General features: G+C 47.5%; 1 protein-coding gene across 1 annotated transcript in view; it reads right to left on the bottom strand.

The window, feature by feature from the left end:
- map2k1 (mitogen-activated protein kinase kinase 1) overlaps nt 1-13,723 on the bottom strand; it is a 46,034-nt gene that overhangs the window by 20,312 nt on the left and 11,999 nt on the right. Inside the window, exon 2 of the mRNA XM_072277971.1 lies at nt 540-750. Within this exon, the coding sequence (XP_072134072.1) occupies nt 540-750 (211 nt within the window). The remainder of the gene's footprint in view (nt 1-539; nt 751-13,723) is intronic.

Raw genomic sequence — 13,723 nt, 5'->3', positions numbered from 1 at the left:
CTTGGAACTCCAGAATGGCCCGAGCTGTAATAACGCCGCGCTAACGACTATGTTACCATGACGCCCAAAACAGCAGCAGAAGAGCACACCATGTACCACTCCTGTGAACACTTCAGTAGATATACTCCTGCTCCTAATAAAGTGGTCACTGAGCGTACATCCCACCAGCCTGTGCTGGAGCCCCCACCCTTCGCCTCCATCTTTTTACAGATGTGGATAAGCTTTATTCGTCACCCGGAGGAAATCCACGCAGTCACCGAGAGAACATACAAACACCTTACAGACATGGGCCAGAATGTGTGGTGACACCTGCAGGCTGCCCCCAGCACATCCTTGGGTTGCGTCCGTTGTCAGCACAGACCACGCACACGTTTCAGTGTATGCATCACAAGTAAATAAATCGGAACCTGCTGCCTCTTCACCCTCACTGAGGAGCCTCAGTCAGAGCAGAGAGGGAGGCAATCCTCTGGTCAAGTGGTCAGGAAAGAGCGAGCAGTCTGACAGAACGAGAAGGAAGGGGGGGGAGAGGGAGATTTTACCTTCCGGGCCATGATTAGGCCGGATGGTTTGTGGGAGACCTTGAAGACAACTCCGCCATTGCCTGCACCCAGCTCCGAGATCTTCTCAAAGTCATCATCCTTCAGCTCGCCGACCTTCTGTTTCTGAGTTAGGAAGGCCTCCAACCTCTTCCGCTGCTGTTCATCCAGCTCCAGCTCCTCCAACTTCTTCTGCAGCGCTTCCAAATTTGTCCTAAAACACGGAGAAAACAGAGCTTTACCAAGCAGGTGAAAGGTTAAAGATTAGTGTCAGTCGTCACACACATTGAAACTTCGCTCTGATCTTGACCGGTTCGATAAGTGGGCCAAGGTGCGGCAAACGGATTCCAATGCAGACGTAAGGAGATGCATTCTGGAATGTCAAACCAGCTTTGGACTTGTACTATGAAGATAAAGATATCTTTATTAGTCAGATGTACATGAAAATATAGGTGAAATCTGTCATTTGTATCAATGACCAACACAGTCTGAGGATGTGCTGGGGGCAGCCCACAAATGTCACTACACATTCTGGTGCCAACATAGCGTGCCCACAACCCACGAACCCTTACATCTTTGGAACGTGGGAGGAAACCAGAGCACCCAGAGGAAACCCACATGATCATGGGGAGAACGTACAAACTCTTTACAGGCAATGCTGGGAATCAAACCCTGATCGTTGGTAACCACTACGTTACCATGCCAAATCTACGCAATGACATCACCTCATTTGGACGGGGGGGGGGGGTGGCAGGGGGAAATCAGACCAGGGACCATGTGGTGACGAGGTGAAGGACTGGCTAGCAGACCCAGCCACGGGGATGGATCCGGAGGGAGTGGCAGGGGAAATCAGACCAGGGACCATGTGGTGAAGAGGTGAAGGACTGGCTAGCAGACCTAGCCACAGGGATGGATCGGGAGGGAGTGGCAGGGGAAATCAGACCAGGGACCATGTGGTGAAGAGGTGAAGGACTGGCTAGCAGACCCAGCCACGGGGAAGGTGGTGGTAGGACAGCACGGTAGCATAGCAGTTAGAATGACGATATTATAATGACAGCGGCCCGGGTTCAATTCCCGCCACTGCCTGTAAGGAGTTTGTACGTTCTCCCCGTGACCCTGTGGGTTTCCTCCCACAGTCCAAAGTTGCACGGGTTAGGGCCAGTGAGCTGTGGGTGTGCTATATTGGTGCTGGAAGCGTGGTGACTCTTACAGGCTGCCCCATTACATCCTCAAACTTTGTTGACTGTAGACATGAATGTCGCATTTCACTGCAAGTCTTGATGTACATGTGATAAATAAATTTAATCTTTAATCTTTTATCTGGCTCTCCCCAAGATCAAAACTCAACCTTGAGCTTTTTAAATTCGGATCACAAATATTTAAGGACATTCGGCACAGTAAAACGGTGAGAAGCAGAGAGTAGGGAAAAAGATACAAAAGGAGAGAGATTCAACCAGACAGACACTCGGATCAACAAAGTGACAGATCAACATCTTCAGCAGCCATTGATCTGTCTCAAAGGGAGTCTGTCCAGTTCACTAAGCTGAGATACACAGGAAATAACCTTCCTCCCTCACTAACCGACCTCCAGTACTCCGGCACTCCTTTTTCTATTGCATTCTAAAGGGACATAAAAATTCGGTAGAGTCCAGTTAATTGAGCCATCGGCTAATTGGCGAAGATGCTTATTTGGGACAATGTTTAAAGAACAAAAACTAATCAGGAAAATAGCTGGGGTTCCTTTTATTTACTTGGGACACTATGCCACTTAATTCGGGCAAGAGGCTGCCGCCAGACAGTTGGTAACTAGCGTCAGTCATGTGCACATAATGTGGCTGTTAGACACTACACCATGCTTAGAGTAAACAGTGTCTCTTGTGTGTGTTCAAAAAGCAGTGATTTTTGTCACTGATTGTTGGCAAGAAATAAGCAGTCAGACAATTCAGAACTGTTCTGCTCACTGCGGTTTCAACATTCAGGCTTGGAGATGCCAGAAACGGCCAGGAGTGAAAATGAAACAATTTCATTGCTTCAACAAGTCAGGAAATACAAAGAGTTTTAAGGTATCGACAATCATCTTGAATGTTTCAATGAAAATGAAGATTTGGAGGATGCAATCATCGAAAGCATTGTATGAAGGCAGTCCATTATCTTCACTGGGTGTCCGCATTGATTTTGTTCATTTGCAGTCAGTCAGAAGAACTCGGCAGTGTAGACAATTCCTCTGTCAATAACTATTAGGAATCAATATAGTACTGTAGTACTATTGGTGGTGTTCCTATTTGCTCTATATAATTTGTTACTCAGTTTGTCTTTTTTATACCTTTTTAAACTATTTCCTTGACACTTCTGCAAATTGGAGCTGCTGCTTAAATGGGCCAAAAAGTACTGGTGCTGATGTGTCCCAATTAATTGGAATCAACTGTATGCTGTTGCAGGAGAGGCGAGGAGAATGGCTGAGGACTGGGATCAGGATCAAGAGCCGGTGATGATTCCATTATAGCGCCAGAAAAGGAAGAAATTTCAAGGCTGTGGGGTGTTCCTGGGAGAGGTGGGTGAGATTGATTGGAGAGCTATTGCAAAATTTTAAAAAAACACACCCAAGTACAGAGGGCCTCCTGTGCAACTCCAGTGATATTGGAATAACAAATCAATGTCACACTTTTGAGCAACACCACCCACTGGAGTACGTTCACGCAGACCAGGGAACAGAACAGAAACTCACAAAGGGAGAGATTCGGCTCTGAGAGCAAAGGCTGGGCTTTGTAAAGTGTAGGGACAGGAAGGAGAGCGCTCCAGGTTTTATTATGTATTGCAATGCACTGCTGCCACAGAACAACACACTTCACAACATATGCCAGTGATATTAAACCCAATTCTGATCTGAGGGAGGCCAATTTTCAGGAAGGTAGTAGGCCATTCAGCTCCTCTAGCCTGCTCCGCGATGAATGAAAGGCAGCAAGAGAATGGGCTTCTGATGATTGGGGGAGAACAGCAAATCTACAGAGATGGAATGGCAGAGCAGACTCTCTGGGCCAAATGGTTTATTTCTGCCCCTATGCCTTATGATAATGGCTGAACCAATCTGGGCCTTTCACATCTAAATGCTCCAGTCAGTCAGGCTCGAGGGTTTGATGTCCCTGTGTAAGATCTAACAAGACACAGGCACAACGACACTAAAATGGCCCACAGTGAGGGCTTCAGGTCATAGGGAGCAGTGACTGGCGATACCACTGTTGTAATGCTTAATGGGACCAGCAGGTGGCAGTGTTTCTAACACCATCCACACACAAAGGGATTTCCATGGCAAAATATCTCAAATCAAGTCAAGTTAATGTATTCAAAATTGTTTAATGTTATTTCCAGTACACCAGTGTAGAAGAGAACAAAGTAATTGTTACTCTGGATCCAATGCCCACAAACAAAAGGTAACTAACACAATAACAATAAAAAAAACACAATAAATATAAATACATAAGATAGCGTAAAGACATAGACTGTATTTCCATGGAGTGACGCTAGGCTGCACATGAAGTGATACGATGAGAAATAATAAAGTAGTGGTGGGTTGGTAGGTGGAGGTGTTGATCAGCGTTACTACTTGGGGAAAGTAATTGTTTTTGAGTCTGGTGGTCGTGTTGTGAATGCTACAGAGCCTCCTCCCTGATGGGAGTGGGACAAACAGCCCATGAGCAGGGTGGGTGGGATCCTTCATGATGTTACTGGCCTTTCTCCGGCACCTGTCTGTATTTATGTCCTTGATGGTGGGTAGGCTGGTGGCAGTGCTGCTTTGGGCAGATTTGACTACCCGGTGTTGGGCCTGCCTGTCTGCCGCAGTTCAGCTTCTGCATTGTCCTCTGCACAGGTGTAATGACAGACCGACTCGCAGCAGCATCGCAGGCAGAGCGTCAGATAAACAGCTTTCCCAAGAAAAAATAAATGATAGCGTTTTTACAAGAAAGAACTCGACAAAATGATCATCAATGTGTTCATAGTACAGTACTGCTAAATTGACTAGGGTTTTGCCAGCTTGTTCGGGAAACAAATGGTTGAAGGGAAGCAGATGGTTTTGAACCTGGTGGTGTGGGACTTCAGCCTTCTGTATCCCCTGCCCAATGCAAAACACAGGAAAGCCCAAATCCACTTTTGTTTAGGGATTGTGTAGATGCTGGAAATCCAGAGCAACGCACACAAAATGCTGGAGCAACTCAGCAGGTCAGGCAGCATCCATGGAGGGGAATAAACAGTCAACGTTTTGTGCTGAGACCCTTCATCAGGACTGGAAAGGAAGGGGGCTGAAGTCAGAATAAGAAGGTGGGGAGAGGGGAAGGTGCTGGCAGGTGACAGGTGAGACCAGCAGATGGGGAAGGTAGGCAAGTGGATGAAGTAAGAAGCTGGGAAGTGAAATGTTGAAGAAGGAGACCCTGCTAGGAGAGGCGGGTGGACATGGAGGAGGAGGGGAGCCAGCTGATGATTACTGATTTACAATTTTACTTACAGATACAATGCCAAATAGACCCTTCCAGCCCTTTGAGCCATGACACTCCCAATTTACCCCTTGCCTATCCAACGGGACAACTTTCAATGAACAATTAACCTACCAACCAGTACGCTGTCGGACTGTGGAAGGGAACCAGGACACGCACCCAGAGAAAGCCCCCATGGTCACGGGGAAAGCGTACAAATTCCACACAGACAGCGGCAGGAACTGAACCCAGGTCACCGGCACAGTAAAATGCTACCTTGCTGCCCAGGTGAGGGGGAAGTGAAGGGGCAAGAGGGGAAACAGAGTGGGGAATGGAAAAAACAGAAATGGGGATGGGGAGAAGTTAGCAGAAGGTGGAGAAGTTGATGTTCATCCTGTCTGGTTGGAGACAGAACGTGCCCCTCCAACCCGAGTTTTGGCCTCACCATGGCTGTAGACCAACATATCAGAATGGGAACGAGAAGTTGGGTGGCTTCCGGTAGATCCATGTGTTATTTTGCTGAGAGGACCAGGGTGAAGTGAGGCTCCTGGAACCCGATCCAGGCTCTGACTGAAAGCAGCAGCTGCACTCATGGAGATCACGTCTCAGGGGAAGTGATTCAATCATTTCCCCACACTCTCTGACTCAGACTTCTCCCTCAAACTCGTGACTCACACCCCACCACTCCCTCCTGCAGGTGGCTTCCCAGCAGACCAGCTGCAAACTCATCTACCTGTGGAAAAATTCCAATCCTCTATTCAGAATCCTTGTGCCAACCATCGCAAACACCCCTCAAGGGGAGAAGGCCAGTTCCATGGCCTCTCACCACTGCCACATCCATTCAAATCCAGGCGGACCATGACCCACGCCAAACAAATCCCTCTGCCCGGGACAGGAACCATGCAGGCTACTGTTGGTGTGGACAAGTGCTTCCAGTCACACCTGATCTCCACTGTCACCAGTGCAGAAGCTGATGATACCTCCACAGAAGATCTGCATTGCTGTGGTACCTGTGGTAATTCAGGACTTTCTCAGAGTATGATGAGAACCAGATGTTGGCTGAAATTCAACTTGGATTGGCTTCAACATGGATGAATGTTGGCTTGTGTTGAAGGAAAGTTGAACAAGCTAGGGCTTTTCTCTCTGTGAGAGTTGATTTGATAGAAGTGTAAGTGATTAGAGACATAAATCATGTGGACAGCTAGAGACTATTTCTCAGGGTAGAAATAACTAATATGAGGAGCATCATTTTAAGTTGATAGGAGGAAAGTGTGGGGTGGGGTGATGTCAGATGTCACTTCTTTACACAGAGTGGTGGGTGTGTGGAAGGCACTGCCGGGGTGCTGGTAGAGGCAGATACATTAAGAGACAGGCACACGGAAGGCTGTGTGGGAGGGAAGGGTTATACCTATCTTGGAGTAGGTTATATTGTGGGCCAAAGAGCCTGTACTGTGCTGTAACCTATGAAATCGTTATCATAGGTGAGCTCACCCAACTGCTTTTCTGAAAACACCCTGGGATTTCTATGCCCAAATCGAGAGCGCAAGCGGGGCGTGCAGATGACGCTTCACGCCAGACAAAGCCCCCTCCCCCAGGGGTGCTGCGCTACTGCACGTACACAGGGCTCCGGGATGGGTTCTGAACGCACAACTGGTGAGGCCTGGGAACACTGCCCACTGACAAACCCTCCCTGACACCGGGCCGCTCTGCTGTGTTCTGCACTGGGCCAACAAGCTTCCGTATGCGAAATTACACCTCACTCATCCGGGCTTCTCAGACGTCAGCTGAATGACGGGAACCTCAGGCCTGGGGTTACTGGCGTAGTTCCCCGGGGTAAGCAGCCCCAGATATCTGTGCTTTGTAGCAAGCTGAGAATACCTGGACAAGAGCCAGCACACCTCAGAACCATCCGTAGCACTGTATGTTCTCGGGGTTTTCTGACCGCCAGGCTACCACGGTAACAATGGACTGCGGATCGCTACACTCCCACGTGCACACGTGCACACAGAACTGCTCCCTCTCCAAGTGCAGACGGTGCAGTGAGCAGTGACTAGCTTCAATGACTGCCAATCATGGGGGTCAAGGGGCTTCTGACACCGGCCTCGCGGCTAACTGCACTCCTTCGATGGTGTCACGGGGAGGACATACATACTCCTTACAGTCAGCAGTGGGAATTGAACCCAGGTCACTGACGCTGCGAAGCCTTATGCTAACCTCTACTCTACTCAGGGTTCACGTCCATTGACCCTCAAAGCTGCCGCGCAGGTTGGTAGGGTGGTTAAGAAGCTGTACGGTGTGTTGGCCTTCATTAGTGAGAGGACTGAGTTCGAGAGCCAAGAGATAACATTGTAGCTCTATAAAACCCTGGTCAGGCCACACTTGGAATACTGTGTTCAGTTCCGGTCACCTCATTATAGGAAGGATGTGGAAGCTTTACCAGGGTGCTACTGGGATTAGAGAGCACATCTTATGAGGATGGGTTGAGTGAACTAGGGCTTTTCTCTTTGGATGAGAGGTGACTTGATAGAGGTGTACAAGATGATTAAAGGCATTGATAGAGTGATTTTTTCCCCCCAGGCCTGCAATTGCTAATACAAGGGAGCATAATTTTAAGGTGATTGGAGGAAAATGTCAGAGGTAGGCTTTTTTTTTTAAGTGTGTGGAAAACACTGCCAGGTAATGGTAGAGGGTGATACCTTAGGGACATTTAAGAGCCCCTTAGATAGGTATATGGATGACAGAGAAATGGAGAGTTGTGTAAGGGGGAGGGTTAGATTGATCTTGGTAGTTAGGTCAGCACAACATTGTGGGCTGAAGGGCCTGTGCTGGTCTACGTTCTATGAGACCGTAAGACATCGGATCAGATCTAGGCCATTCAGCCCATTGAGTCTGCTCTGCCATTCCATCACGGCTGATTCACTATCCTTCTCAACCCTGTTCCCTTGCCTTCTCCCCATAATCTTTGACTCTCTTACTAATAAAGACCCTATCAACCTCCGCTTTCAATATACCCAATGGCTCAGCCTCTACAGGATCTGTGGCAATGAATTCCACAAATTCACCACCTTCTGGATAAAAAAATGTCCTACTTGTCTCTGTTGACATCCTTCTAGTCTGAGACTCACCCACCACGTTTAACTCAAAGTTGCAACTGGAACTCCCCCTCCCTGGGGACACTTTGAGTGTGAAAGAACCACCCCCCCCCCCCCAAATGGAGTGCGATGTCTGTCACTACTTGTGCTCAAAAAGCCTGGAGATCTGCCTTCCCTCAACCATCCTTTCCACAGGCAGCTTCCAGCTGTTCAGGGCACTTGCTGTGTTAAATTGGCCTTGACAAGTCGTTGATAAATGAATAATTTGCGCACTGATCTGTGCAGTGGGTCGATCTGTGCAGTCACTGTTGTGGTTAATTATTTTCCAGTTTGCAACTTTTTGCAGTTTATCAGAGAACTCGGAGACGTTGATGCATTTCCAATTCTGATAAATCACGGCAATGGGCTGTGCGTTTTCAGGGCTGGTGTTTTTGCAGATTCTTTACATTCTTTAGACTGGACGTGAATTGCCTGCAGGGAACGAGGTTTGTGCAGACAGGGTGGATCAGTGCAGACTGACAGGCTACATAAACACCAGAGATTCTGCAGAACAACACACACAGAAAACGCTGCAGGAACACTATGGGTCGAGCAGCATCTATGGAAGGGAATAGCAGTCGAGGTTTCACGGGTCCAAAGCTCTCTATCCCTCTCTGTAGATGTTGCCTGACCTGCGGAGTTCCTCCAGCGTTTTGCCTGTGTCGCTCACAGACTGACGCTCGTTACCCACGGAAACCACAGCACAGTCTGGCCCATCCTTCAGGAAGCCACTTCTGACAGAAACTCGAGCACACCAATAGGTTCCTTTTTTTAGAACGAAGCATGGGCACAAACAGTTGCAGGCAGAGTTCAGTGGAGTAGTAGCTGATTAGTTTTCAGTTATTTGCTGGGCGCCCATGACAGAGAAAGAGACACGCACGCACACTCGCACAGACACCCCATCACTCTCGACAGCCACATTTTAAAATCAGGCAGCTCCTCTCCGCACAACCGTGCACTTTTCTCAGTGTTGCCATCAGCAACGTGGTACAGGAGCCTCAAAACCCGTACCACTAGGTTCAGAAACCATTACTATCTGTCAATCATCATGCCCTCAAACCGGAGGGGGTAACTTCACTCAGTGTCACTCACCCCAACACTGAACTGTTCCCACAACCAATCGACTCACTTTGAAGGACTCTTCATCTCCTGTTCTTGATATTTATTGCTTATTTATTTATTATTACTACTAGAATTTTATTTTTTCTCTTTCTTTCAGGGTTGTCTGTCTTGCCTGTGTGGTCTTTCATTGTTTCTATTGTGTTTCTTGTACTTCATGTGAATGCCCACAAGAAAATGACTCCTGGGTTGTCGATGGTGGCATGTATGTACTTTGATAATAAATTTACTCTGAACTGCTGACAAACCAAAGTGCTTTACAAATAGCATTTCCCTGCAAAATAAAGCCACTGTTGTAACAGAGCAAACACAGCCATCGATTTACACACTGCACAAGCTCCCACAGTCGTAATGAACTGCATGACTTGATACCAGGCTGCTGTTTATTGATCACAGCTCAGCATTCAACAGCACCATCCCCTCAGTACAATCAAAAAGATCCAAAACCTGTGCCTCCAACTCCCTCTGTAACTGGATGCTCGACTTCCTCACGGGCAGACCACAGCCGGTGTGGATCAGAAATAACAGCTCCTCCCCGCTGACGAGGACGTGTGCCCAAGTCTGCTGCTCTACTCCCTCTACATTCATGACCGAGAAGCTAGACACAGCCCATCTATGAGTTTGCCAAAGATACGACTGTTGTCGGCAGAATCTCAGATGGGCCTGTTGAGGGGTGCTGTAACACCCTGGCACTCAACGTCAACAAGACCAAGGGACAGTCAGGAGAACACACCGAGGGGTCGGCAGTGGAAAGGGTGAGCAGCTTCACGTTCCTGGATGTCAACATCCCCCAGGATCTCCTAGGCTCAACATATTAGTTCAACTATGAAGGCCCAGCAGAGGCTAGATTTCACGCAGACTTGGTATGTCACCAAAGACTCTAGAAAATTTCTACACATGTACCATGGAGAGCATTCTAACCAGCTGCATCACTGGGGCCGCAGCACAGGATCAGAAAACTGCACAGAGGCTTGTAAATTCAGCCATCTCCATCATGGACACCAGCCTCCCCAGCATCGAGGACATGTTCAAAAAGCAATGCCTCACGGCGGTGGCTCACGTCATTAAAGACCCTCATCATCCAGGACACGTCCTCTTCCCATTACTACGATCAGGAAGGAGGTACAAGCTCAGTGAGTTAGGGCCAGCTTCTTCCCCTCTGCCATCAGATTTCTGAATGGTCCATGACCCTGAACTACCTCTCTATTTATTCTCTTTTTTCAAAGTTCAAAGTAAATTTATTATCAAACTACATATATGTCACCATATACAATCTGAAATTCACTGTCTTGTGGGCATAATCAATCTATCCAATAGCCACAACAGAATCAATGAGAGCCATACCAACGTGGGCGTTCAACCAGCGTACAATAACAAAATGAAAGAAATAATAATCATAAATTAGCAATAAATAGAGAACATAAGATGAAGGGTCCTTGAAAGTGAGTCCATTTTGCAACACATTTTACATTTCTTATTGTAACTTACAACTACTGTACTCCTGCTACAATAGAATAAATTTCATGATAATAAACCTGATTCCGATTGGGGTTTTGTACCGATGAGAGGTAAGTATCAACCCTGGAATCTTGTGATCTATTGTCCTGGTCTCCCTTGTGTCAGGGTGACAGAACACACGAGTTTTCAGTATAACCTCCTTCTGGAAGACAGTATCTGACAGTACAACGCTCCCCATGAACATGGGGGTGGTGGGCTCGTCTCACAGGCAAAACTCCTTCCACCAAACTAACGTCCGAACGGAATGAAGAGCGGAAATCTGAGTGGGCTCCAATCCACCTCCACACAGACAGGCAAAATAAAGTCTCTTGAAATCTCCATCAAACGGAGCAGAGAAGCTTTTTTCTTGCTCATCTCTGCACAAGTGTGTCACTTTCTATTGATAAAACCTTCTATTGCTTGTTGGCTTTCAAAGTCTGCTTCTATTAACATAACTAATGAGCCAATACAAACAAGAACAATTCAAACATTACTGTTGAAAGCAAAACTAAATAATATTAAGCACCACATTAAGGGCTGGCAGTGCTCCACGATGGCCGGATTTGAAGCGGATTTAATTGATTTGTTTATCGTTTTCAGTTTCAAACATGCCCTTTTCCCGTTGTACCCATGTATATGAGGACTTGAGCTTGCGTGGTGGAAAGTCCGCTGACTGGCCGCATTACGGCCTGGTACGGGAACACCAATGCCTTTGAGCGGAAAATCCTACAAAAGGTCATGGATTCAGCCCAGTACATCACGGGTAAAACCCTCCCAACCACTGAGCCCATCTGCATGAAACATTGCCGTAGAAAAGCAGCGTCCATCATCAAAGATCGTCACCACCCAGACCATGCTCTTATCTCACTGCTGCCGTCATCAAAGATCCTCACCACCCAGACCACGCTCTTATCTCACTGCTGCCGTCAGGAAGAAGGTACAAGAGCCTCAGGACTCACACCACCAGGTTCCAGAACAGTTACTCCCCCTCAACCATGAGGCTCTTGAACAAAAGGGGATAATTACACTCATACTATTCCTGGCGTTCCCACAACCGATGGTCTCAACTTTAAGGGCTCTTTATCTTGTTATTTCATGCTCTCGTTACTTATTGATATTTATTTATATTTGCACTTGCGCAGTTTGATGTTCATTAATCCTGTTTACAGTCACTGTTCTATATATTTGCTCAGTATGCCCAACAGAGAAAAGAACCTCAGGGTTGTATGTGGTTTTATGTATGCTGGTAATAAATTTCACTTTGCACTTGTCTGTAGTGGAGCTGTCTATCGCTTGGGAAATGGAACATAAAAAGATAAAGTACAGGAACAAGCCATTCAGCCAACAATGTTGTGCTGAACCAGCTAAAAAGCAAATCAAAAACACACAAACACTAATCCCTCCTACCTACACCATGTCCATATCCCTCCATCTTCCTTACATCCATGTGCCTATCCAGACGTCTCTTAAAAGTCTCTAATGTATTTGCCTCTTCCACCATACCAGACAGCCTATTCCAGGCATCCACGACCCTCTGAGGAAAAAACTTACCCCTCACATCCCCCTCTCACCTTCATTGCATGCCCTCTAGTATTAAATATTTCAACCCTGGGAAACAGATACTCTCTGTGCACTCTATCGATGCCTCTCATGATCTTGTAAACCTCTATCAGATCTCCCCTCAGCCTCCAACGCCTCAGAGAAAGCAACCCAAGTTTATCCACCTCTCATGATAGCACATGCCCTCCAACCAGGCAGCATCCTGGTAAACCTCTTCTGCAGCCTCTCCAAAGCCTCAACATCCTTCCTACAGTGGGGTGACCAGAACTGTGTGCAATACTCCAGCTGTGGCCGAGCCGGAGATCGAAGAAGAATTCTGTTTGCACTGACACGCAGTGTTGAGCTGTGAAACTGCAAGATGCTCAGACCCAAGATGGACAGTTCCCACAAAGCAGCTGTAAATGTCACCAAAACATTTGCCGCAGGAGATAAAGATTAGCTTTATGTCGCATCGACATCAGTGAAATACATCACTCAGATCACCGAGGATCGTGCTGCGCTCAGCCTGCAGGCATCGCCACACTTCCAGAGCCAACACACCATGCCTACGACTGACTAACCCTGCTGTCTCAATGCACTGCTCCCTCTGCACGACAAGTCCCTCCTCCTGATGCACTCCTCCCTCTTACCTGATGGAAGCCACACTCAGGTTGGAGGAACAACACCTTATATTCCGTCTGGGTACCTCCAACCTGATGGCATGAACATCGACTTCTCTAACTTCCGCTAATGCCCCACCTCCCCCTCGTACCCCATCCGGTATTTTTTATTGACACACATTCTTTTTCTCTCTCTCCTTTTTCTCCCTCTGTCCCTCTCACTATACCCCTTGCCCATCCTCTGGGTTTTCCCCCCTCCCCCTTTTCTTTCTCCCTGGGCCTCCTGTCCCATGATCCTCTCATATCCCTTTTGCCAATCACCTGTCCAGCTCTTGGCTCCATCCCTCTCCCTCTTGTCTTCTCCTATCATTTTGGATCTCCCCCTCCCCCTCCCACTTTCAAATCTCTTACAAGCTCTTCTTTCAGTTAGTCCTGACGAAAGGTCTTGGCCCAAAACGTCGACTGTACCTCTTCCTAGAGATGCTGCCTGGCCTGCTGCGTTCACCAGCAACTTTTACGTGTGTTGCTTGAAATTCCAGCATCTGCAGAATTCCTCGTGTTTGCGACTCACTAACCCTAACCAGTATGTCTTTGGACCCTGGGAGGAAAGCAGAGCACCTGGGGGAAACCCACGTGGTCACAGGAAGAACATTCAAACTCCTTATGAGATAGCGTTAGGAATCGTAAACCAATCTTACAGCCAGCACTTTAGACCGATTTTGTGCTAACAGCAACATTATCATGCAAGTATATAAGTGAGCCACTCAATTAGTTAGATGTCGAGCAGCCTCAGAGGAAGGAGATGCAGAAACCAA

Source organism: Mobula birostris, chromosome 14, assembly GCF_030028105.1.
Source record: "Mobula birostris isolate sMobBir1 chromosome 14, sMobBir1.hap1, whole genome shotgun sequence".
NCBI classification, from domain to species: domain Eukaryota; kingdom Metazoa; phylum Chordata; class Chondrichthyes; order Myliobatiformes; family Myliobatidae; genus Mobula; species Mobula birostris.
The sequence above is the reverse complement of the archived record's forward strand: the minus strand, read 5'-3'. Positions and strand labels throughout refer to the sequence as shown.